Source organism: Notamacropus eugenii, chromosome 1, assembly GCF_028372415.1.
Source record: "Notamacropus eugenii isolate mMacEug1 chromosome 1, mMacEug1.pri_v2, whole genome shotgun sequence".
In the NCBI taxonomy this organism is placed as follows: domain Eukaryota; kingdom Metazoa; phylum Chordata; class Mammalia; order Diprotodontia; family Macropodidae; genus Notamacropus; species Notamacropus eugenii.
Genome location: NC_092872.1, coordinates 286,122,072 through 286,148,516, shown reverse-complemented (window position 1 = coordinate 286,148,516; position 26,445 = coordinate 286,122,072). Strand labels below are relative to the sequence as shown.

The 26,445-nt window shown below is 41.3% G+C and overlaps 1 protein-coding gene across 1 annotated transcript; it reads left to right on the top strand.

The window, feature by feature from the left end:
• Positions 1–1,149: 1,149 nt before the first annotated feature.
• On the top strand, positions 1,150–25,532 carry LOC140517162 (elongation factor 1-gamma-like). The gene is given in 7 exon segments (XM_072628136.1): positions 1,150–1,165; positions 1,949–2,138; positions 8,243–8,297; positions 24,259–24,460; positions 24,463–24,963; positions 24,966–25,255; positions 25,257–25,532. Coding segments are annotated over 7 exon segments (1,530 nt in total).
• The last annotated feature ends 913 nt before the right edge of the window (positions 25,533–26,445 follow it).

Sequence of the window (26,445 nt, the reverse complement as noted above, 5' to 3'; positions counted from 1 at the left end):
TGCATTTGTGAATGGAATTCATAGAACTCATTCCAGGCAAAGCTACCCCTGTCATGCTGTCGAGATTCAGGGGATCAAGGGTGAGTGGCAGCTTTAACTTGCCATGGTTACTTGTTGCACATCTCTAAGTGCTGGCAGGCTTGAATCTGCAGCTCTTACCCAACCAGCCTGGGGCCTGTCTTTCTCAATGTGGGATCAAGCTTTGCCCTGCTCCCCTTCTCTTTTTCTTCCTACTGCACCATTGACAACCCACTGTCCACGGGTCCTGGCTCACTTAGGAGGCTGCAGAGTTGAGATGGACTCTTCCAGCACCAGCCTGGCCAACCATGTAGATAAAGATGGTCTTCTCCCCAAGAGTCAGCCTTCCTCTCCTTTTTTCACCTCCATCAAACAGAATCTCATTTGTAGTTGGCCTGAGTTCTGAGGGTCTCAGAATTAGAGCTGCAAGTTTGCTTAAAGGACACATCTCCTCATCTTAAACACAAATCACTGAGGCCCAGATAGACCAGGGGATGAGTATCAGGTCACACTGAGCCAGGATTGGATCCAAGGTCCTCTGACTTCAGTGCCAATGCTATCTTGACCCACCCTGCTTCCTTCCAAGGTTCAAATTCAGTGGGGACTCTGCTGTTCCTTGAAGTCAGACCACTGGCTTGTTTTATGCGACTAGCATTTACGTAACACTTAAAATACTCAAAACACTTTATAAATATTATCTTATTTCTCTCTCACAACACCCCTGGGGAGATAGGTGTTTTTATCATCTTCATTTTATGAATCAGGAGACTGAGGCAGACACAAAGTCAATGACTTGCCTAGAATCCTACAGATAGTAAATGTCCCAAGCTGGATTTGAATGTAAGTCTTCCCCTCTGCCTCAATAAAAGGAAAGATTTGTTGTTATTTCCTTCCCATCTTTTTGAGTGGGATTCAAATAGAAGCAGTACTGGGACAAGATGTCCTCTTACCATTATCTGTTTTCAATGTTCAGCCGACTACTGAGACTGTGATTTAGACTCATTGGAAACTTTTGTCTCCTCCATAGGTACAGACAGAAGGAGGGCTCCCTACATGGTGCTAATTTCTTTCTCTAGAGAGAAATGCAGGGAGCTCTTCATTCCACGGACTTGGAGATTCTGAGTGTTGCGGATGGTGATCCGCAAAAGTGCTTCATACACCTTGAATCGCCTTAGACATGCTAGCCACCATCATCCCCATCATCCTTATTATATTGTGCTTGGATTCAATGGGAACTGATGAATAGCTGGTCACTGGATTCAGATGGCTCCAGAGAAGAAGTGAGGCTGATGACCTTACACAGCCTTCCCTCACTCAAAACAAAGTCAAGTGCAAGTTATGTCATCATTTTTCTCATGGCATGGTCTTCTTTGTAATGAAGGATGAACACAATATATTATCCTTACATTATTGTGGTGGTTGTGACCACCTTTCATGCTTCAACTTTATTCGTGGGCAACTGTGGGCGATGTTGCTGTCTCTAATAATGATCTGGTCCCAAAGCTGTTTATGCTCCCAGTCTTGAGGATGTTTCGAGGTTAGTATGTGTAGCATAGGATTTGCCTGTTAATTCAGAAGGACAGGTGCAGAACTCTGACCACTGGCTGGTGCCTTCCAGGTATTTGGCAGGTGCTGTTTTTTTCCACCCTGCAGAAAGTCACCTGTTGCATGGTTTCCAGCCTCTTAAATGTGAAGAAGGCTTCATGGCATCAGGCTGAGGTTAGGTACATGCCCCCACCGCCTTCTTTAAAGTTACCTCCTGATGGCCTTCCAGCTGCAGGTGGCAAACCATAACCTATGAGGAAAAAGGAGGAGCAGAAGAATGCTTACTAGATCTGAGTCCACGTCTGTCCAGACAGTTTAACCCTTGGATCGTCATGTTTGTATTTCACTTATTGGATTGCTAATAGATTTTCTTTCTTTGCTCGAGACACCGTGAAGGATGTGCTGAGGCTCCCTATTACTCTGCTGGCCAGCGGCCGGTGGGCCAGTGGTCCACCTGTAGGAGGACGGCGAGCAAAGCTGCTGGAGCTCTTCCCTCTTGACAACATCCCAGCTGTAGACGAGCAATCCCAATCCTCCAGTGGCAGTTTTAATTATCGGCCCCGCCGATACCATCAGTAAGTGTGTAATTACGTGTCAGTTTCCTGGCTGTTGGGTATGAAAAGTGGAACCAGCAAGATGATGATTGTGGAAGCTGTAGACTCATATTTAAACAATTCAAAATGTGTAACCGGCAGTGTCATTTAACAGAGAGCGTCTGACCCCAGCTGTCAGTTACTCTTCCTTATGCAGATTCTTTCATGCTGTCTGTCAAGAGACCTCCATGGGCTGAGATGGGACAGAGACAGGAGTGTAATCCTGGGAGCTGGAGAGGGTGGCTGCTTCCACTCCACTCCCACTGAGGTGCGCTTTTAGCCTAAATAAATACTGCCGCAGAGAAGGTAAATAAACCAAGCGCATTACAGGAAATTATATAGACTTTTGCTGATGAATAAACAAAGACAGAATATCAAACAGACATCTTACCCTTACAAAAATATGAATAAAACTTGTCTGATTATCATGAGCCAAAGGAACAAGAGTTATGCTAATTTGGAGTATTCATTTTTAAAGACAAAGATGAACTGGCTTCATTGTCTTAGTTTTAGACGCCAATTGAGGTCCAGGAGTGGGAAAGTAGAGCTTATTAAAACGAGCATGTGTTCTCAGGAACAATGAGTCATGTCATGGGGTAGGAAATCTGGCCTGGGTCTGAACTTCGCTGGGGCTCACGCTAGAAGGTGGAGGGCCCCCAAATGTTCCAGCTGCCACTTGGGAAAACAGACAAATCTATGCTAAATAAATGAAGATCGAAACAGACAGGCTGGCGGCTTTCTAACTGGGGGAGGTGAAGAGCGAGGAGGCACTCCAGATTCTGCAAACACAATTAGATGGGTACTTCTGCGAGATGACAACGGTGAACTCTCCGAGCTGGAGAAGCGCTACTTCGTCCTCCCCAGCGGCCACTTAAGCGACCTACCATTCTGGGCAGCTGAGAGTTAAATCTGGATGCATGCAAAGACAGATGAAAGAGGACTTTAGAAAATGAACCCGAGAGGTTAAGTGTGGAGGTTAAACCAACAGAATGAACTGTGAACACAAAGACCCATGTTCCTTTAATTTTTAAAATGTTTTCATTTCTCGTAATAAACTGAACTCGCCGTTGCATACAAACAGCGTTATTTCATACCCTGAAGACACAGTAATTTAAAGCTTCTAGGAGGAATCATGGCAACTCCAGAGAAGCTTTGGGGTTTGTGACCTTCCAAAGGCATCACATCACACCTCGGGTAGCACATTTAGAGCAAGAAAGGAAAGGAAAAAAGAGGCAGGTGGTGGGGAGGGGAAGGCCCCCATTCTGTGCTGGCTTCTTGTTTCCAAAGCAGTGAGGCTGATCTTCTCGTGCACAGTGCAGGCTGTATTAATTGCCATGGGTCTTTCATATTTGAAGGTAATAAATAGGCACATATGAAATCCTCTAAGGATTAATTTGTATTTTATCAGCTGTGAAAAGGCCAAGTTTTTACATATCCAGGCTGAAGAGGTAGCCCTATTAGGCCTTCATTGGAAAACAAACTCTGCATATATTTGCAGCATAGATTTTCTTTCTTTCTTTCTTTCTTTCTTTCTTTCTTTCTTTCTTTCTTTCTTTCTTTCTTTCTTTCTTTCTTTCTTTCTTTCTTTCTCTGTCTCTCTCTCTTTCTTTCTTTCTTTCCTCCATCCTTTCCTCCCTCCTTTTCCCTCCCTTCTTCTCTTCCTCCCTCCCTCCCTTCCTTCCTTCCTTCCTTCCTTCCTTCCTTCCTTCCTTCCTTCCTTCCTTCCTTCCTTCCTTCCTTCCTTCCTTCTTTCCTTCCTTCCCTTCCTGTAGAGCAAGCAAGGACCTCACATAGAAAACTGAGATATGTCTTGGGAAGTTTCCAGCTCATAAATATTTTTTCTAGACTAGGAAGGGTCCACTTCTCTCTTAGGATCAGAATTGTCGGGTGATTCAGTTTAGGTCACCCTGTTTCCTTAAGAAAGTGTAATACTATAATTCAGTGACTCTTTCTAGTTATTCGTGATGACCAATTGCTGGTTAGTTGGAACACGTAACATGTTTGCACACACACACACAGACACGCAGACATGAAAGCCTGTGGTTGTCACAGGGTCTGGCACTTTAGAAGAAGCTAGTTATTATATCTGTGCCAAAAAGTCCTTGCCTTTTCACTGAGGCATTGACAAATGGGCTTCTGCCCTACCTGCATTCTGGGTAAGAGAGAGTCACAGTAGAGGAGAAGAGAGTAAGAGAAGGAAAGGAGAAGACAGGAGAAGAGGAAGAGAGAGAAGAGAGGAAAGGAGAGGAGAGAAGAGGAGGGAACAAGAAAGGAGAGGGGAGGAAAGGAGGAAAGAGGAGAGAAGGAAAAGAAAGAAGAGGAAAAGAGTCCACACCTTTTGTGCTTATCTGGGACAGTAAAAAGGAACCACCAGCTGTGTATTTATTTTATTCTTATGACAAGGGGCACAGGCACAGTAGAAAGAATACTGATTTTATTTAGAAGGCCTACTTTCAGAATCTTGCCTTTGCTGTACTCAAGATTTGTAAACTTGGGCAAGTCATCTAGGCTCTCTCTGTGCCTCGGTTAATGACCAGTCAATCTGTCTTTAAAGTGCCTTACATCTCTGAATCTGTGATCCTATGAATCAACCTTTCCAGACCTCGGTTTCCCTAGTTGTCATCTATAAAATGAAAGGGTTGAATTAGATAGCCTCTTGAAGGAATGAGGTCAGATGAGGGCCACACAAAATTAGTGGAATAGACCATTATTTCTGAAACAAAGAAGCAACTGAGGCTCTAAAACTGGCGCCTAATATTGTCTCTTAGGTAAGAAGTTGGGGGGAGTGGTCATGTACAGCTTCTTTTTTTAAAAAAAAATTTATTCCATCACATATTTCTCAATAATATGTAAAAGAATTTCAAAAATAATTTTAAAAGGTTTTGAGTTCCAAATTCTTTCCCTTCTTCTTTCCCCTCCCCCCTCCTTGAGAAGGCAAGTACATGTGAAATCATGCCAAACGTATTTCCATATTAGCGATGACACAAAACAATGACCACCACCACCACCAAACCAAATCAAAAAGCAAACAATCCACAAACAAAATAAAACAATAGACTAAAGAAAGTCTTAAAAAGTATGTTTCAATCTGTGTTCAGATGACACCAGTTCTTTCTCTGGAGGTAGATGGCATTTTTCATCATGATTCTTTTGGAGTTGTCTTGATCAGCGTAGCTAAATCTTTTATAATTGATTATCCTTACAGTGTTACTGTGAACTATGTGCAACCTTCTTCTGATTCTGTTCACTTCACTTTGCTTCAGTTCATATAAGTCTTACTAAGTTTTTCTGAAACCTGCTCATCGTTTTTTATAGAACAATAATATTCCATCACAACCATCTAACTGAACAACTTGTTCAGCTATTCTCCAATTGATGGACATGCCCTAGACTTCCAATTCTTTTCCACCACAAAAGGAGCTGCTACAAATATTTTTGTACAAATAGGTTTCTTTTCCTTTTCTTTGATTTTTTTGGAATACCGACCTAGTAGTGGTATTTCTGAGACAAAGGGTATGTGCAGTTTTATATGCCTTAGAACATGGTTCCAAATTTTTTTTCCAGAATGGTTGGATTAGTTCATAACTCCACCAACAGTGTGCTAGTGTCTTAATTTTTCCATATCCCTTCTAGCATTTGTCATTTTCCTTTTCTGTCATGTTAGCTAGTCTGATAGGTGGGAGGTAGCATCTCATAGTTGTTTTAGTTTGCATTTGTCTAATCAGCAGTGATTTTGAGCATTTTTTAATGTGTCTGTTGATAGCTTTGATTTTTTTCTTCTTTCTTTTGAAAACTACCTGATCACATCCTTTGACCATTTATCATTTGGGGGATGACTTTATTTTTTTAATAAATTGGCTTAGTTCCCCATATACTTGAGAAATGAGGACTTTGTCAGAGTAATATGCTGCAAATATTTCCCCCCGCTTTCCTGTTTTCCTTCTAATTTTGGCTGCAATTGCTTTGTTTGTACAAAAATTTTATAATTTCATGTAATTAAAATGATCTATTTTGCTTCTTGAAATTCCCCTATTTCTTTTTTGTTCATAAGTAAATGGATGAGGTCTTATCCATGGATCTGATGGGTAAATTTTTCCATGCTTCCCTAATATACTTATGCTACCACTCTTGATATCTAAATTATTTACTCATTTTGATTTTATCTTGATAAAGAGTGTGAGATGATGATCTTTGCCTAGTTTCTGCCAAACTGCTTTCCAGTTTCACCAGCAATTTTTGTCAACTGTTGAGTTCTTGCTCCCAAAACTTGGGTCTTTGGGTTTATCAAGCACTAGATTGCTATGGCAATTTACTACTAAAGTTTGTGTATATAGCCTATTCTACTGATCCACCATTTTGTTTCTTAGCCAGTACTAGTTTGTTTTGATGACTTTTTTTTTGTTTTCTAACACAATTTGAAACATGGACGTGCTAGGCCACCTTCCTTAACATTAAAAAATCCCTGATATTCTTGACCTTTTGTTCTTACAGATGAATTTTGTTACTTTTTCTAGTTCTACAAAATAATCTTTTGGTAGTTTGATTGGTATGGCCCTGAATAGGTAGATTAACTCGAGTAGAATTATCATTTTTATGGTATTGGCTCAGCAATCAGTATTGGCATCAACAATTAGGTTTCCTCCATTTGTTTAGATCTGTCTCTATTTGTGTGAAAAGTGTTTTGTAACTCTAACCCTTAGTTTGTCTTGGCAGATAGACTTACAAGTTTTTATATTGTCTGCAGTGATTTTAAATGAACTTTCTCTTTCTATCTTTTGATGCTTGGTCTTGGTAGTATAGAGAAATGCTGATGATTTTTGTGGATTTATTTTATATCCTGCTACATTGCAGAAGTTGCTAGTTGTTCAACTAGTTTTTTAGTTGATTCTCATGGGTTTTCTAATTATGCTATCATATCTTCAAAGAGTGGTAGTTTTCTTTCCTCATTGCCTATTTCTATTCCTTCAATTTATTTTTCTTGTCTTATTATGGTAGATTGCATTTTTTTAGCACAATGTTGAACAACAGTGGTAATATGAAGTATAATAAAGTGCTTCATTTCTGATCTTATTGTGAATGCTTCAAGTTTATCACCATTACAGAAAATACTTTCTCTTCTATCACCAGCACCTAGTTCCACTGCTGGTGCTTCATCCAGGTGGACTCTGGGCCAGACTCTTCCCTATGTTGCAGATCTCTCTTTCTGACCTCCTGTGCCGTCTTGGGTTGGAAAATGTCTCACTCTAACCTTTTGTTGACTCTGCCACTACAAAATTCAATTTGAGGAGTTATTTAAAAAGTGGGTAGGGGCACTGTTGGGAGAACTTAGATGAGTGCTTCTATACTCTACCATCTTGGCTCCATCCTTGGAAGTCCTCCATGCACAGTCTTTTCTTGTCATTTTCCAAGCTTCTTCAAGCTCAGATTTAGGGGCAGCCAAGACTTCAACCCCAGAGCAAAGGAATGTTTTTCACACCAGAGAGAAAAGCTTTTATATCTCATTCCTTTTATATACAACCTGAGAATCAGGAGCTAGAAACACACCTTAGAGTCCTCCTGGAATATCTTGGATTTCTGCTCTATTGCCATGGCTTAGCGGTAGCTGCAGTGGCTGCCTCTCTCAGAACTGAGGAGACAGAACCTCAGCTGAATCCTCCCAGAAAAAAATGCCTTCCTTCTGCCATGCCTGCCTTTGGAGGGTACTTTAGAGCCCTAAGACCCCTATGTTCTCTCTGCCCACTCCTCTCCTCTCTAACACACAATCCTCTCTCTCCTTTCTTCCCTCTGTCTCTCATATACACATATATTCATATTTTCTTCTCATGTTTCTCTTCTATTTCCTCTTTCATGTTCTCTCTGCTCACCACCTGTTTTCCCCCCAAATAAATGTGCTTCCTGACTTTCTTGGTTTCTCCCTGCTTTCTTTCTCTTCTGTGTCTCTGTCTTATCTAGGACCCAAGTTCTAGACAGTTTTGGTCATGGATCTGTACCCTAGCTACCTTGTTTGGGCATGCAGAAGCCACCACCGCAGCACTGTCAGAAGGGCTAGGAGGACTTCTTAACTGCAGGCTAATGGGGGTTTTCAGGAAACTACCACCTTATCGGGCCATCACCTGCAAGGACCCCACTGGAGTGCTGAGAGTGAAAGAATCTCATTAGCATTTTACAGTATCTTAACTATTTCCTATAAACAGGGAGGCGGGGTTAATTTAGGTTAATTCCATTTTATATACCTTCATATTGTGAGGAAAAAGGAGATAAGATTCTCTGTGGAGGGCTTCTTAACAAAGTCCTTCCTCCTGGAATTTCCAGACTTATCTCATCTCCCAAAATTCTAAGTAACCCACGAGCCCCTTTCCATGGGCCCAACCTTGCTGTGTTCCCACAAACAACTTGAGATCATATTTCAGGTTCACAGAGCAATCAGAGAATGTTCTCCATGAATTATCAGCCATGAGCTGTGCCTTGTTGATCACAGGAGAAATCTATTAGCCACAGACCTCTAGTGCTTAGAAAATATATGCTTTTAACAACTCAAATGCTTTATCAATTATTCACATGTAAGCATTTCATTGTGGGGTATAGTTTGGAGATGAGTAGCATGGGGGACTTGATTCATATCCTATTAAAATATCCATATCGAATGAGGGACAAACCCTCCTTTCCCTCTCCCCCAATCCAATCAATGACACCAGCCTGAATTCTTTCTGTGATGGTCTGTGTGTCTTCCATTTTTCGTATGTCATAGGTTGTGCTCATCAAACCATTTTCTCCCTCAGGGAATAGAGACAAACTTCCTCTCTAGGGATACAGTGCTGATGGGATACTCCTTAAATGCAACACCTTGAGGCTGTGAGTCAATGGTTATAAATACAGAGCAATTACATTCTGAGATGACACAATAAATGGTATCCAGGGATGCTGGTATTAGATAGACGTGGACAGAGAGGAACAGAGAGGGAGAGCTTGAGAAAAAGAGAGAAGAAAAAAGAAGAGGGTGGAGGAGAGGAAAAGCAAAGCAAAGAGGAGAGAAGAGGGAAAGAGGGAAGAATAAAGGATAATAGGAGAGGAGAAATGAGATGAATTGGTAAGGGAAAGGGACAGGAGAGGAGAAGAGGGGAAGAGAAAGGAAAAGAGAGGAGGCAAGATCCTCTTCTTGAACATGATGGATTATGTAAGTAACCAAAGCATTGACATTAGTGTAAACCACACTTTGCTATATATTGTCACTTCCATATTATTATCAGTTTTGTGCAGATTGGTTAATTCTCAATAGTACTTATCTTTTAGAGTTTAGGGCAACTTTGTCTTTAGAAAGGCTGTCTTTTTGATCAGTATAAAAGGTGTTAAAATATGTGTCACTTACATTCTTCTCCCCTTAAAAAAATGTCACCTCATCTTCAGAAATTTGTGATTTTTAAAATGATAAAAACCTTCCCTATGATGACTGAAATGCCTGAGGACATCATGGATCATATAGCAATCATGGCAGTCTTCCTGCCATATTGGTACTTAGTCTTGGAGCATCACTGATCATCAGTTATCACATGACTGGCACTTAATAAATATTTAATTAATGATTTTTTAAAGAGGGAAGAAACTTTTGAGATTGTCTAGTCCAAATTCCTCATTTTACAGAGAAGGCGAATGAAAACTACAAAGAGCACTGCAAAATGACTTATTTAATATTACACAGAGAGTAACAAAGATAAGATATGTCATTCCAAATCTACTCCTCTTTTCACTGTACTACACATACCCACTCCACAGGCAAGGCTACATTTAGATTATATAGTGGAGGGCTGATCTCATTTCTATCAACATCTTGTCATGGGTACTTCTGGTGACCAAGTTTGGGCATTCCATATGTCTTTCAGGAGTCAATGAGGGAAGTGCAGGGCTTATTTTTTTTTAAAACATATCCATTCTTCTGGTGAGGAAGTTAAGGATTTACAATGAGCGTTTAGACAAAGGCACCAAGACCAAGGTTTACCAGGTGGGACTCCGCAAGCAGTTTGCTCAAATGTGCCACTCATATGGCATAGAACTTCATGCCAAAGAAGATTAGAATATGGAATCAGTTGAACTTGATTACTTCAGGTAGTTGTTTAAAAACCCCAAAATTCTTAAACTCATCCCACCTTCATACTTCCCTATTTGTGATGAGGGCACCTTGGAGTGATCTCTGGCTCTCATTATCCCTCATTCCCTATGGGCACTTATGGAATCCAAGGTCAGGAGTTGGAAAGGACTTTTGTTGTTGTTGTTGTTTAGCCATTTTCAATCATGACCCCATCTGGGCATTTTCTTGGCAGAGACAGTGGAATGGTTTGTCATGTCCTTCTTCAACTCATTTTACATATGAGGAAACTGAGACAAATAGTGTAACTTTCCCAGGGTCACACAGCTAGTAAGTGTCTGAGGCCAAATTGGAACTCAGGAAGATGAGTCTTTCTGACTTCAGACCCAGGACTCTATCCATCATGGCGCCACTTAGCTATCTTAGCTAAGGAAAGGACCTTAGAAGGTCATTTAATACAAAGCTCTCCTTTTATGTAGGAAAGAACTGAGTCCCAGAGAAAGTAAATCACTTGTCCAAGGTCACACAGGGCCAGCATTGTTAGTTGTAACTCCTCAACATTTCTAAGTGTTGGCCCCTTTTCTCCCCTCACACAGTCATCTCATCACTCTAATTTGGGCCCTCCTTACATACCACTCCCTTGCCACAATTGCTGCAATGGCCTCTTTTTGTATTTTAAATAGATTTTTATTGATATCTTTTGCCGTATATCACCTAGATTTCCCTTATTCCTTTCTCTCTTTTCCTCCTAGAGAGGACATTCTTCATTACAAAGAATTAAAAAATAATAAAAGATAAAAAATGCAAAACTGACCTATAAATTGAGAAGAATTTGCCTTCCTTGGCCATATTCCATACTCACAGCCCACTCCATCTCTTCACTCTGCAAAAGTGGTGGGAATGTCTTCTCATATCTGTTCTTTGGGCTCTCATTCCCTTTTAATTGTGCAACATTCATCTTTGCTTTGTAAGCTGTATGCTTTCCTTTTCCATTGATGAGATCACCATGTCACCAATTTCCTGGCTCTGTTAGCTTCACTTTGCATCACTTCGTGCAAGTCTTTCTATGCATTTATGAACTCATCTTGTTTGTCATTTCTTACCTTACAGTAATAGTCCATGACATTCATGTGCCACACTTGGTTTACTCATTGCCCTGCTGATGAGCATTTACTTTGTTTACAATTCTTTGCTACCACAGAAAATTGTTGCCATAAAGAGTAGGACTCATAAGGATGTTTTCCTCTCCTTTTGTCAGTGTTCTTCCTGGAGCCTCTGCCTATCAGTGGAATCTTTGGATCAGATGACTTGAGACTTTTAGCCACTTTATTTACGTAATTCTGAATTGCTTTCCAGTATGGTTGTACTGATTCATAGCTCCATCAACATTGCATTAGTGTGCCTTTCAGACCTCCAACAAGGCATTAGTGTGTTTGTTTTTCCACACCCCTTCTGCCACTATTTACTAGTGGTGAGGTGAAATCTCAGGGTTATTTTGATTTGCATCTCTTTTTTATTATTAGTTATTTGGAGCTTGCTTTCATGTGTTAGCTGGCAATTCATCCTTTGTGAACTCTATGTTCATAACCTTTCACAACATGTCCTTTAGGTAATGGCTTTTGGTCTTACATATTTTTGTTATTTGTCTGTATATTTTGGATCCAAAATTCCTATCTAATTTCCTATCTGAAACAGAAATGGCTTTTAATTGGTTTATCTGGCTCAGGTTCCTCCTGACTCCTGTCTGTCCCCCTGACAGCTGTCAGAAGGACATTTTTAAAACACTGAAAGGAATTTGAATACAGTGCCCATCACACAGTAGGCACTTAATAAATAAAACTTTCTCTTTCTCTCTGTCTGTCTGTCTGTCTCTGTTTATGTCTCTCTGCTTTTGTCTCTCTCTGTTTCTCAAATGTCTTCTATGTTTACATTCCTCTACTCAAAAATTTTTCAGTTTCTCCATAGGGCTCAATGCATTAATCAATTAACAAACATTTATTAAGCACCTACTATGTGGCAGGCACCTTTTAGGAGGTGAAGATACAAAAACAATGAATGAGTACATTCCTCCTGGCACAGAGTTTCTCTTCTAATGGGGGTGTCTCTAAGGGCATATATAGGTGTATACAAAAACATTTGTCAAAAGACTTGCCACGACTGAAAACAGTAGAGTTTAAGGCAAGGCAGATTGTATTGAACAGACTCTGTCTTCTGAATCCCAGTCTTCCTCCAAGCCCAAGTCATGAATCACCTCCTATGTAAGAAATTTCTCCTGGACAGCCGTGGAGGAGTGAGGGGTGATGAGGGGTGAGAGCCAGGAAGACTTCAAGTAGAAGCCAAGTCTCAAGCTGTGTACTGAAGGGAAAACTTCCATGGGACAGAGATGAGCAAGAGGGAACACATCCTAGGTGTGAGGATGGCCAATGCAAAGGCTTGGTGATGGGCAAAGAATGTCCTAGGATAACTAGAAAATGGCCATCCTTCCTTTGAAGTCCTCTGCACTTGGCTCACAAAGACCTCATCCAGTTTTTTTCCTAGCCTCCCTTCCTACACTCTCTAGCCCTGGCACTCCAGCTGACTTACTCTTCCCTATCTTTTGGTGGCTCTCAAGAGAGCTTGTGCTGTATCTGGTCAATTATCCCTCTTGATTCCCTTACTCTAGGTCTGGCACCACAGCTCATGCAAGGACTCCTCATGTCTGCAGTTATTATTTTGAGATGACTTTGCCTTGACTTTCTTGTCATTTGCTTTTGAAGACCTGTCCACATAGTATCCTCCCAGCATGATGAAGTGGCTTGTGGTCAGGGACTGGTGAGGAGTCAATCAGCAGATACTCAACATTTGTTAAGTTAAATTGAGATTGAAGCTCCTAAGGAGATGAAGATGGGGAGGACCCAAAGCAGAGAGCCAGAACCACCCATCAAGGCCTCTCCATGAGCCTGTTGTGTCCCTGGTGAAGGGCTCAAGAGTCCATTCACAATTTGTGGTTGCTGTTCAATTGTTTAGTCTTATCTGATTCTTCATGATCCTACTGTCCATGGGGTTTTCTTGGCAAATACACCAGGGTGGTTTGTCATTTCCTTCTCCAGTAGAGTAAGGTAAATAGAGGTTAAGTGACTTGCCCAGGGTCACATGGCTAGGAAGTATATGAATCTGAACTCAGATCTTCCTGACTCCAGGGATAGTGCTTTATCCACTGAGCCACTCAGCTACCTCTCACAATGATGACCAGCAAAAATAGGAAGAACCTACTACACACCAGACACTGTACTTAATTAACGCTTTACAAATATCTCATTTGATCTGCCAAAACCCACTGAGGTAGGCACTATTTTTAGCTCAGTCTTATAGTTGAGGAAACCAAGAAAGCAGTTCAGTGACTTGGCCAGGATCACACAGGTAGTAAGGGTCGGAGGACAGATTTGAATTCAGATTTTCTTGACTCTAGGCCCAGAACTCTAGCCAGTGTACCATCAGTTGGAGTCCCACAATATGAGAACAGGAAATATCTATATAGAACACAAATAGAAGAACCTTGGACAAGAGAAAGCATTCCTACATTCAGGAACTTTATTTAAAAACCAACAAGATCCTCCCACCCTCCTGACTTAGCAGCCAATCACACATTAAGGATTTGTCATGCATCAGACATGATCTTGGGCCCTGGAGATACCAGGAGGTAAATAAAACTGTGTCTGCCCTCAAGCATCTAATGTCTCACCTAGTCAAGCTATTCTTTCTCTTTAACTTCCTGTGTTGTATTGAATGGAAGTATCAGCTAATGAAAAGGATTGCATTTAATACAGCTAGAGCATTGAGACCATATCTACACAATGAAAAAGCATTTTGATGAAGAATCAGAAAGTCAGCCAGTCACTGAAATAGTTTGTCTGCATAGTTCTATGATGTGCTAATAGGAAGTAATGAGACTGAACAGCCTTGGTGGCTGGTGGAAATAATCTCACACCTTTAATCACACCTCATCTGTTTGAAAACATCCAAATGACTTGTCTTCTCTGCCATTTTTCTTCTTCTTTTGGGGATCTAAGTAGGTAAAGATGAAGAATGGAACGCCAAATCAGGGGTTTTAATTAGATAATGTGTGTGTGCATGTATGTTTATGGGAGATGATTTGAAAAGATGGGACCAGATTTAATTTGATTAATTTCATCCTTACTTAATGTCACAGGCAGACTGTCTGGTAGGGATTTAGGGCCATTAGCCCTGGATACTTAAGAATGACAAGGCAGCAGCAACAAGCAGTACAAGATTGGGATAGCATGTCTCTGAGCAAGTCTGGGTCATAACAACAACAACCTAACCACGTTTCAGTGGAATAGCACAGTTATTTTAAATCATGAGCATGGAGCAGGTGTATGTTAACAGGAGGCCACCGTGTAAGAGCTGGAAAGTCATCTTCCCACTTTCCTTAGTATTGATCAGTCTCCTATTTGAGGCCAGTGGGGGGATTGGGGCTGCAGATTGTGAAGGAGAGAGAGCCTGGGAGCTGGGATGGAGAAAAGCAGCAACAAAGAGAAGGGCTGGACAGAATAGGACCCAGGAGGAAAGAGGAAATGAATTGGAATTCTTCAGCCTGAAGAAAAGAAAGCAGAAGGGAAAACCAGAGAAAATGGGCTAGAAAGGAAGCTGGAGGAATGGGCTGGGTTTGTGAAAGGGAAGACTTTCTCCTGGGATCAGGACAGTTACACACTCTCTCTCTCCCAGATGGAAGCAGAGGAAGGGACTCCATGGTTTCTTCCAACTTAGGAAGATCATCTCTTCAAAACCACATTAGTTTAATTCCAAAGCAATTTCCCTCCATAGCCCCAGATGGCAACTCTCTCTTTTCCAAATTCAGAGTGTATCTAGAAGGCAAGCCTCAGGCTGTGTGTCTTACAGCTGCAGTAAGAACATGTGTTGAACACATATGAATTGACCTCTGACCTGCTGGTCATCTTTTTGGTGCCCAAGTTTAGGTTTCTTAATGGGGAAAAAAAAACCAATTGTTGCAAGTGAGCATACAGTGAGCTTTTAGGTAAAGTCACTTATGGATATAATAATAGTGACTTTGCAGTGTGTGTGTCTCTCTTTGTGTGTACATGCATGTATACATATGTGTGTCTGTGAGCATGTGTGTGTGTGCACGTGCTTGTGTGGTGGGGGTGGGGGATCCCTTGCAGGATTCCTCTTGCACTGCTCCTCCTTAGCTCAGCGCATCGACAAATCCTTCTGCACCCTCAGTCTGTGATTTGTAGTTTTTGAATGAGTTGTTGAATCATCCATCAGATGAGAAGCATCCAAATGACTTTTCCCCTCCCTTTCTTTTTCTTCTTTTGATGGTCTGTGTAGATAGAGGTGACACCAAACCTGGAACTGAAGTAGCCAGCTCTGTCCATAGCTCTGTCCAGGGTCCTGGACACACAGGGCCCATTGTATCTGCAGGAAGTTGCAGTCTTTTGTTTACACAACAGGAGATCAATCTGACATCTGTGCGCACAGTTCCCACAATCCCTCACACTCTGAATCATCTCAGGAGCCCTCCCCTGCAGCTTGACCATCTCAGCAATGTTCTTTCTCTAATATAGAGACCAGACTGGCATTTGCTTTCCCAAAGAGTCTTGCTAATAATGCCTCCTGCAAAGAAAGGCCAAGGTAACCTTGGCTGAGTTGCTCTTTTTGTTATAAACAACAAGTTCCCCTTGTTTCTTCTTTGCCAACCCCAATATTTCTCTGAGAATGTCTTTAAGGCATCAGCAGAGAACAGCATGGTAGGGCAGACAGAGGAGGAGAGGACCCCAGCCCAGTGAAAAAAGCAGCTCGTAGCCCAGTGACATCACCAGAGAACAGGAGGGACTGTCCTACAAGGTAATAGTTGTAAGGTGGGAGAGAGAATGATTTTTAAAAGGACGCTGTCCTTAGAGTGTGAGGTGACCATGCTGTACGTGTTTCTTGGCCACATGCATGACCCTCCATTCATGTTCCAGGGATATACATGTTCCTGATGACCCCTTCCCCCACTGGTGATATGGCAAGCTATGGGAGGGCCGAATACGGATAGTGAGGGATGTCTTGTAAGTACTTTGTGATGTTGCTTAATTAAATATTAGAATCAACATGCTCTTTGGTTGACTGGCAGAAGAAGTGCATCATTATGTAGAGAATATTTTCATAGTGCTTTAAAGTTTACAAGTCACTTTACATAGATTGTCTCTTTTAAAATCACAGCAACTGTGTAAGGTAGGTATCATTATCATTCTCTTCTTACAGATGAGGAAAATGAGGTTGAGAGATAATGTGACTTGCTCAGAATCCACAGCTAAATAATGTGTGAGGCAGCATTCAAATCCAGGTCTTGCTAATTCCAAGTCCAGCACTCTATCTACTGTGCCACTATTCATGGATGCTCACAAGCCCTGCTTTTGAGTGGATATTAATTCATAATGTGCCTTAAACCTATGGTTGCTTTCAGAGGATACCATATTTGAGGTAGTCTGTGAGTAATACTTGTCTCTCTAACAGTGATATCTCTCTAAAAGAGATTTTAGATGGGACTTGGAGGAAGCCAGAGAAGCCCTGAGAAAGAGATAATAATACTAAAAATAATAATAAATTTTTTATTTAAATAGTATCAAATTTACACTGATTTCAGTGACTGATTTTGGTCCTAAGAAAATATATGTACCTCCTCTCAATAGAAAGGTGGGTTACTAGGAATTTGTGTGGAACCAAATATAAACCAAATATAATCATTACTGATTATAGAAATGCAAATTAAAACAACTCTGAGGCACCCCGAGGATAAAATTTTAGATGTTTTTCAGAATTAGACCAATTCACAAATACATCAACAGTGTATTAGTATTTCTTCCTTCATATTCTCTCTAAAGTTGACTACTGCCACTTTTTTTTTTACCACTTTGATAAATGTCAAATAAAACTTCAGAGACTATTATATTTTTCTGTCTCTTAATAGTGATTTTCAAGAATTCTTTCATATGGTTTTTGATGGTTTGCATCTCCTCTACTGAGAAGTGTTTGCTCATGAAGACACCTCCTTGTTTTCTTAATTTTGGAGTACTGGGGTCATCTTTCATAATCCACTTTACAAGAAATCTTGTATTCAAATACACAAACTTTAATACTTTAAAAGTAGCTGAATTTATTCTTGAATCACTGAGATGTCTGTGGAATTAGAAAACAAGTGACTCCACCCACAGTAGAGAGAATAAAATTGGGTCACAACATCAGAGATCACCCTCAGAAAGTATCTGAGCCTCTATTCCTTCATGGCTAGCAGGAAGAGGTTTGTATTTGATTTGTATTTCAGCTTCATCACTAGCGTGAACGACCCTAGTTCATGCTGCTGCTAATGCCCCACACCATGTTTTATCTTGGTTAGTGGCCATTGTAGGTATTGAATAGAATGGCCATAAGAACAAGATGTCCTCCTCAGTACTTGGGACAGGAAATCCACATGTGCTACTATTTCAGAAAAATACCAGTCCTGAGGTGAATCAAAATAACATCCTTTATTTCCCAACCTAAAATTGGTCAAAAGATACGAATAGACAGTTTTCAGAAGAAAAAATCAAAGCTATTTATAGGCATATGAAATGCTCTAAATCATTACTGATTAGAGAAATGCAAATTAAAACAACTCTGAGGCACCACCTCACACCTATCAGATTCTCTAATGTGACAAAAAAGGAAAATGATAAATGTTGGAAGGAATGTGGAAAGACAAGAACACTAATGCATGGAGTTGTGAACTGATCCAACCATTTCAGAGAGCAATTTAGAATTAGGCCCCAAGGACTATAAACCTCTGCATACCATTTGACCCAGCAATACCATTACTACTTCTGTATCCCAAAAAGAGCAAAGAAAAAGAAAACGCACGTATATGTACAAAAATGTTTGTAACAGCGCTTTCAGTTATAGCAAAGAATTAGAAATTGAGGGGATGCCTATTGGAGGGAGAATGACTGAACAAGTGGTACGTGATTGTGTTGGAGTGCTATTGTGCTATAAGAAATAATGAGTAGGATGCTTTCCGGAAAAAAAACACACAACAACAACAAACACCGGGGAGGACTTACATGAAATGATGCAAAGTGAAATGACCAGAACCAGGAGAACTTTATCCACAGTAATAGCAACGTTGTAAGATGTGAATGACTGCCATTCTAAGCAACACAGTGATCCAAGACAATTCTTAAAGACCTGCGATGAAGAATGCTATCCACTTCCGGAGAAAGGACTGGTGGTCTGAATGCAGAAGCATGCTTTTTGTAACTTTATTATGTTTGTGTTTTCTTTTGCAACATGAATAATATAGAATTGTTTTGCATGACTGCGTATGTCTATTCTATATCAAATCTATAAATCCTATATCAAGGAGAGGAAAGGGGAGGGAGAGAATCTGGAACTGAAAATAAAAAAAATCAATGTTAAAAATTTTTGTTTTCATGTCACTGAGAAATAAATGAAATAAAAATTTAAAAATCATCAAAACAACAAAAAGGAGACAACATCTTTTGAACTGAAGCAAGGAGACTGACTATGCTTTTCTCATTGGATGGTGAGTGATATTCACTTTGGGTGAGTGATACAGTGGGTATAGCACCAGCATCATGGAGTCAGGACAACCTGGGGCTGACTCTTTTTTGTGATACCTAATAGTTGTATGACACTTGACATTACCTCTATGAATCACGTCACTTCTATAGGAGTCAGTTTCCTCATCTGTGAAATAGGAATAATGGCAATAATAGAGAATGCATTTAAACTACAGAAAGTGTTTTGTGAGCTTTCAAGCACCCCTGGTATATAAGTATCAGTCATTCTTTTGCCAAGTGCATAAATCAGTGTGTTTGCTTCTGTTTAGACTTTCCTTACTTCCTTTCTTGCCAAGTTTAGGTAACGCTGCATGCCCCCTTTCTCTCTCCACATGCTCAGAACCCATCAGTTTCCCCCTCCCTTTCACCCCTGAGATGAATCAATAGTTCATGAGGCCTTGAGAGTAGGCCCGAAGTCTGTGTGAGATGATCACAGATTAGCCTTTTTAAAAGGCAGCTAAACAGTTTGTAGGCTAGTGAGCTGTACACTGGCCCCATACTGGGCTCTCATGCAGAGACCAATGTTTGAAATTAGACTCTGGCTCCCATGCCCCAAGGGCACAGAGTAGGAGCCTGGTGGAGGTGGAGATGTAGCCTGGCTCTCTCCATGGGAGCCTCCCTTGCTGATCAGACAGATGCCAGGAGGAGTCAACTCCTTTCCTGAAGGAGTCAACAAATGTCAAAGGGGAGGCTGGGACCCAACCTCTCACGATGTCAGCATTCACTCAAAGTAGGGGAAATCTTCTGGAAGCCCTGAATCAGTGGTTAGTCCAGATTTCATAGGACCTGAACACCAGCGGGGCTTTGTCTCTTGAGGCAAGGGCATTGATGGAGGTAGGGTTGAAAACATGCTATACCTGAAAATCAGGAAGGTTCTAGATTTGAATCCTCCTTCTGACATCAATAGGAATAAGAACTCACAGTTATAAAGCACTTGAAGGTTTGGCCTTTACCAATAACGTCTCATTTCATCCTCACAGCAGCCCTGGGAGGTTGGTGTTATTATTATCTCTGTTTCACAGATGAAGAAACTGAGGCCAGCAGAAGTGGATTGATTTGCCTGAAGTCAAACAGTTTGTAAGCATCTGAGGCTGATTGAATGCAGATCTTCCTGACTCTAAGTCCAGTGGTCTGATCACTGCCCCACCTTGCTGCCTCTATAGTAACTCTCTCTCTTTCTCTCTCTCTCTTTCTTTCTCTCTCTCCACATATATATGTGTGTATATATATATGTATATATACATATATATATACATTGCAGAACCACTCACAAAACACTTAACTTCTCAGCCTCAGTTTCCACATCTTTAAAAAAGAGAAATCTGTAGTGTCTAGCTCATGAAGGCAGTCCTCATGCAGGGAAAAGACCAATAACTCTTCAGGCAGATGACTTGGTTCAATTCTGTCTCTAGTCCTTGCTAGGATTACTCTCCTTCCTCCTCATTTATGAAATTGGGCAAGTCACTTCACTTCTGGGTTTCAGTTTTCTCCACTGTAAAATCAGAATTTTGGACAGCAAAGACTGAAAGGTTCCTCCCTCCCTGTTCGATTTTTGTGACTTATGTCTATAGACAGAGACCTATGTGACAATCAAGTGAAAAAATGTGTGGAAAGAGCTTTGAAAACTTTAAAGTGCTAAATGTGTAAGCATGATTCTCAGCAATATCTCATTCTTGTTTCTTTTCTATGATGTTCTGGGGTTATTATTACTGTTTTATTCCTTTCATCTTTTTTTTTTTCAGTGAAGTTTAGCTAAAACCATTCTTGGGCTAAGTTCTTTCCTTCTCTTCCCCTTCCTCCTCCTCCTTCTTTTTCCTCCTCCTCCTCCTCTCTCTCCTCCTCCTCCTCTTTTTCCTCTTCTTTTCTCCTTTTCTCCTCCTCTTCTATCTCCTCTTCTCTCTTTTTCCCTTTTTCTTTCTCATCTTTCTTCCTTTTTTCTCTTCTTTACCCCCTTCTACTCCTCCTTCTTCTCCTTCTATTTTTCCTTCTCTCTTTGCTCTCTTTAAAAGAAATTGTGAAAACATTCTTGATAAGTTGATTAAATGGAGTTATTTTATATTATTAATGATTAAGGACAAGGGCCACCCCAATGCATTCTGGGTCTAAGCTTTATGGAGGATTTAGGAGAGGCCATGGTCAGGAATCACACAGGATGACACATGGATGGATTGTCATTTCCACCGTCAGAGGGAATGCTTACATAGATGGCTTCCAAGATTCATGGTTATATTGAACTGGGAGAAAGTACTTTCTATCTTGGTCTAATTCAGAACCAATTCACTCAGTGCCCTCCACCCCAGTCCAATATATAAACTGTTTTGGTATTTCCAGACCTTGGGGTAAACAAAGATGAATACTACGTGAGACCTGCCCCCAAAGGGCTTCCAATCTAAGGAGAGGGTGAGGGTAGAGATAAATATACCTAGACCACACTTGAGGAATTCTCTTTGACTGATGCCTAGGACAACACTGTACATAGTAAACAGAGGCCTCTAACATTCTGTGTGACCTGGGACAGTTTGCTTAACCCTCTTGTACTCACTTTCCTCAACTCTAAAAGAAGGGAAACTGGGTTAGATCTTATACATCCCTTGTGCCATTTCAATTCAGATTCTAGTGAAAGTAGTCATTAAGTAAACATTCCTGGGATATATTTCTTCCTAGCCATTTATTCCTAGAATAAGTTATGTTCAAAGTCTGAAGATTTTAAGGATGTTCTAGGATTTAATGCTTTTGGATAATTTATTCTTTTTTGTTTGACTTATTTTTAACTGTACTTGATCTCTTCTTCATCCGTCAGTATTTCAAATTTAAGGTGATTGAACTATAGATTTAGAATGGAGAAGGATCTTAGAGGTCACATTGCTTAACCCCTTTGATTTATAGATGAGGTCCTCAGGCTCATAGGGGTTAAATAACTTACCAAAATCATACAGCTAATGAGTGACAGAGGCAAGCTTTGAACTCTGGTCCTTTGACTCAAGAGCAAACATCCTTCCCACTATTCCATGCCTTGATATACCCTTTCCTTTGGTGTAGATCTTAGCCCACTGATGCTTTTTCATCCTGTGATTCGAGTCTCTGCACTGTGGAATATTTCTTGAACTATTTTTGACCAAGATAATAATTAGTTTGTTAGTGTTAAGCCAGAGATTGAATAATTCTAGATAGATTTCATAGGTATTTTGAGGGACTGAGAAGAAAGTACTCTAGACCGGATCTTTCATATTATAAAACTAAGTGGGTAATGAGGAAAAGATTGGGCTCTCCTGTTTTAGGAAGAGAAAAATGACTGACTGAAACAGTTAAAAAATCCTATTCAAAAATAAAAGAAGCTTCATACTTACCCAGAAACCAAGTGTTGCTCAGTTTCAGAGAGAGAGGTCTGCCAACGGAGCAATTAAGTCACCTATCTTCATGTACTGAGGTTTGAAAGAAACATCTATGGCATATTGTGTGTCATCATCTTATAGAGAATTATAGAACAGATGTTTCTTTGTGCAATGGAAGGGCAAGAACAGGGAGAAATCTTAAATCAGCAAACCTCTCATGGCTTCAGAACTGCTCTTAATTTTCCCCCTCTCCCACTCAGTGACTTTCTGAAGGGAAATTAGGGGCAGCATCTGTTTGCCAGATTCAGGATCCTACTCCTACCTGCTACCTGAACAGGTACTTCTGTTTCTACACAATTTGCTTTTCTCCTCTTCAATACCAAGTATCAGTATCTTTAATGTTTTTGTAAACATGAGATGTTTTAATATGTGAAAAATTGTCTCATAAATAAGCTTTATTATCTGTCAGAAAGGATGAAAATATAACTTTACATTTCTGTTTTAAAGTAATTTTAGTGCCTATTAGCTCTAAAGGAACAGTTCTATATAATTTAGAGGATGGAGTCACTCGACACAAGTTGACATTTCCACACAAACACAGAACCTTAATGACAGCCTGGGGATTTCGTGGGGAGTGCGCACTACTACAGGATATTAAAATAACTTATGGTGCCCTGTAATTCTTGTTTTGTGTATGTCCAAGGAGTTTTGAAGCATGCTATAAAGTAGAAAAATAAAACCCTAGGCCCCCAAGTCAGGCACACTGCATTCGTCAAGTTGGAGGCATCTTGTCCTCTTAAGTGTGATGAAGCTGACTGACATCTCTTGGTGTCATTGGCCGTCATCTCTTTGTTTCCCATTCTTACCATGGGTTTCCAAGATAAAAACTCTGACCACTGGCGATTTGTGGAAGTTGTTGGGATTGTTTCCTTAAGATAAAAATGAGGCTACAATAAGGGATCACTCTTATAAGTGGCTGACAAGCATGCCACCTCATTGCATTGAGCTGAGCACCCTGGCTATACAGAGAGAAATCCTGGGCTCCTAATGAAAACTCTTTTGGGGAGAGAAGGGATAGGGAATAAATGCCTATGAATGAAGGTGTGTGACTTCATCTGGTGTCACTGAATTTGCTCAAAGATGTTGGAATAACTGACACACATAATTCAATTCAATTCAATTTAAACATGCATTAAGCTCCAACTATGTACAACATAATGACAGGGAATACAGACACACACACACACACACACACACACACACACACACAATACCCCTGTTCTCAAAGACCTTATATTCTACAAGGCTACAATTTCCAAATCATCTTAGTTCAACAAACTTTTATTAGAGGTCTATTGTCAATTACTGTCCTTGGTGCTAAGTACACAGAAGTTTAGGCTAATAGGTAGTGCAGTAGATAGAGCATCATGCTTGGAGTCAGGTAGAACCTGAGTTCAAATCTTGCCTCAGACACTAGACCGTGAACAAGTCATCTAATTTTCATTTGCCTTAATTTCCTCATCTGTAAAATGGGGAGACTAGCAGCATCTACCTCACAGGGTTGTTGTGAGGATCAAATGAGATATTTGTAAAGTGTCTGGCACATAATAGGAGCCGTATAAATGCTAGATATTATTATTACTAAGCTATAATGTATACAGTAGGAGCTATATAAATGCTAGCTATTATCATTACTAAGATGTATTATGAGAGCTTAATACTACTGGGGATATAGCATTCAATTTATTTCATTTTAAACCAGCAATGACTGATGTGTGCCAGGCACTGTGTTGTGTTCCGGGGATAAAAAGACAACATAAAATAAAATAAAGAAATTGAGCACCTTTGGCCTCAAACTGATTTTCTTCTGCGAGTCTAAACTATGCATACAATTAAGTAAATTCCAAATAGACACGGAAACTGACAAAAAGCAGTCCCAAGAGGGAGGAGGGGCTGGCAGCTGCTCAGAGTGTGGAAAGACCAGCTGTTGTTTGGAGCCGGAAGTCAGCATTGACTTGGACACTGGTCTGGCTGGAGCACCTTGATAAAACTGAGGCAAGATAGCTTTGTAGCCCTTTCTTTGCGGAATCACCACGGTGACCGGGACCCTGTACATATACCCTGAAAACTGGCGGGCCTTCAAGGCCCTCATCGCTGCCCAGTACAGTGGGGCCCAGATCTGCGCGCTGTCTGCCCCTACCCACTTCCACTATGGTCAGACCAACCGCACCCCCGAATTCCTCCAAAAATTCCCTGCCGGCAAGGTTCCAGCTTTTGGGGTGATGATGGGGTCTGTGTATTTGAAAGTAACGCCATTGCACACTACGTGAGCAACAATGACCTTCACGGCGCGAATCCAGAGGCTGCTGCCCAGGTGATCCAGTGGGTGAGCTTTGCTGACAGCGACATCGTTCCTCCAGCTAGTACCTGGGTGTTCCCTACTCTGGGGATCATGCATCACAATAAACAGGCTACAGAGAATGCCAAGGAGGAGGTGAGGCGGGTTCTGGGGCTGCTCGATGCCCACCTGAAGACCTGGACTTTCCTGGTGGGGGAGCGTGTGACTCTGGCTGACATCACAGTTGTGTGCACCCTCTTGTGGCTCTATAAGCAGGTCCTAGAACCGTCTTTCTGGCAGGCATTTCCCAACACCAATCCCTGGTTCCTCATCTGCATCCACCAGCCCCAGTTCCCGGCGGGGTTGGGAGAGGTGAAGCTCTGCGAGAAGATGGCACAATTTGATGCTAAAATGTTTGCTAAGAGTCAGCGTAAGAAGGAGGTCCCAAGAAAGAGAAGGGACAGAGAGAAGAAGAACAGAAGGTCCAGGCCGAGCAGAAGGAGGAGAAGAAGGCGGCTGTGGCCCCCAACCCAGAGAGGGAGATGGACCAGTGTGACCAGGTTCTGGCCAAGGATCCCTTTGCCCCCCTGCCCAAGAGTACGTTTGTGTTGGATGACATGCCGTGGGTGGCCCTGCCATACTTCTGGGAGCCCTCTGACCGTGAGGGCTGGTCCCTGTGGTACACCGAGTACCGCTTCCCCCAGGAGCTCAGCCAGACCTTCATGAGCTGCAAACCTCATCACTGGAATGTTCCAGCGCCTGGACAAGCTGAGGAAGAACGCGTTTGCCAGCGTCATCCTTTATGGCACCAACAACACCAGCGCCTTTTCTGGAGTCTGGGTTTTCTGGGGCCAGGAATTCGCCTTCCCGCTGAGTCCAGACTGGCAGGTAGATTATGAGTCCTACACATGGTGTAAGCTGGATCCTAGCAATGAGGAGGCCCAGATCGTGGTCCTTGAGTACTTCTCTTGGGAGGGGGCCTTCAATCAGGGCAAGATCTTCAAATGAATGTCCTTCCTGCTACCACCTAGCAGCCTGCTTCCTCCTCTGCAGGGTCATTAAACGAAACTGAACACAGAAAAAAAAAAAGATAGCTTTGTGGTTGGAATGGATGTTGTAAATAAGATTGTAGGGGTATGTGTGGACCTGACAAGGACAAGAATTGTATTTAAGACAATGAGCAGCCTGACTGGCAGATCAGAGATGTGAATTCCAAAGGATTCTTTAAAGCCTGGTCTCCACTTGCACCCATTTATCAGCCATCATCATCTAGTCAAAAGCATTTATGCAATTAAGTACCAATATGTGTAGAACTTTGTGTTAGGTGCTTGGGATGAGATGAAACACTTACTCCCAGTGCTGACAACTATGACATATAACAGTTCTTGAGAACAATATTAACGATATTATGATGTTATAATTCTAGTAACATTTCTATGGTGCGTTGAGGTTTGCACAGCTGTTGATATATGTTTCCATTAGTAGGTGGTAGAACCAAGGGCTAAGTGAGGACAAAGGGTAGGGAGGGGGTGAGGTTGGTACCAAATCTGAAGGACTAGATGAGTTTATGTTATCTTGGGGTGGGATGAAGCATTTCTTTAAGATATATTTCATACTTTAGGGATTTGTTTTTGCCCTGAATTGGAGGCCAGTCTATCTTAACATGTACATGAGGTTTGGCTGTATCATTTGCAGGTCAATGAGAAAAAGGGAAATTCTCCCAGAATGATGCAGATCAGATATACTTGTCAGTCTGGAAGGAAGGCTGGGGAAAATGAGGCCCTCTCTGAGCCACCACAAACAGACATACTGTTCCGACCCTACAAATTGCAATTAAAATCCACTCTCCAATTTGACTTGTTCTTTTAATTTTAATTGAAGTGGTGTGTGGGTAGGGATTAGGTGAGTGCACAGATGTGCA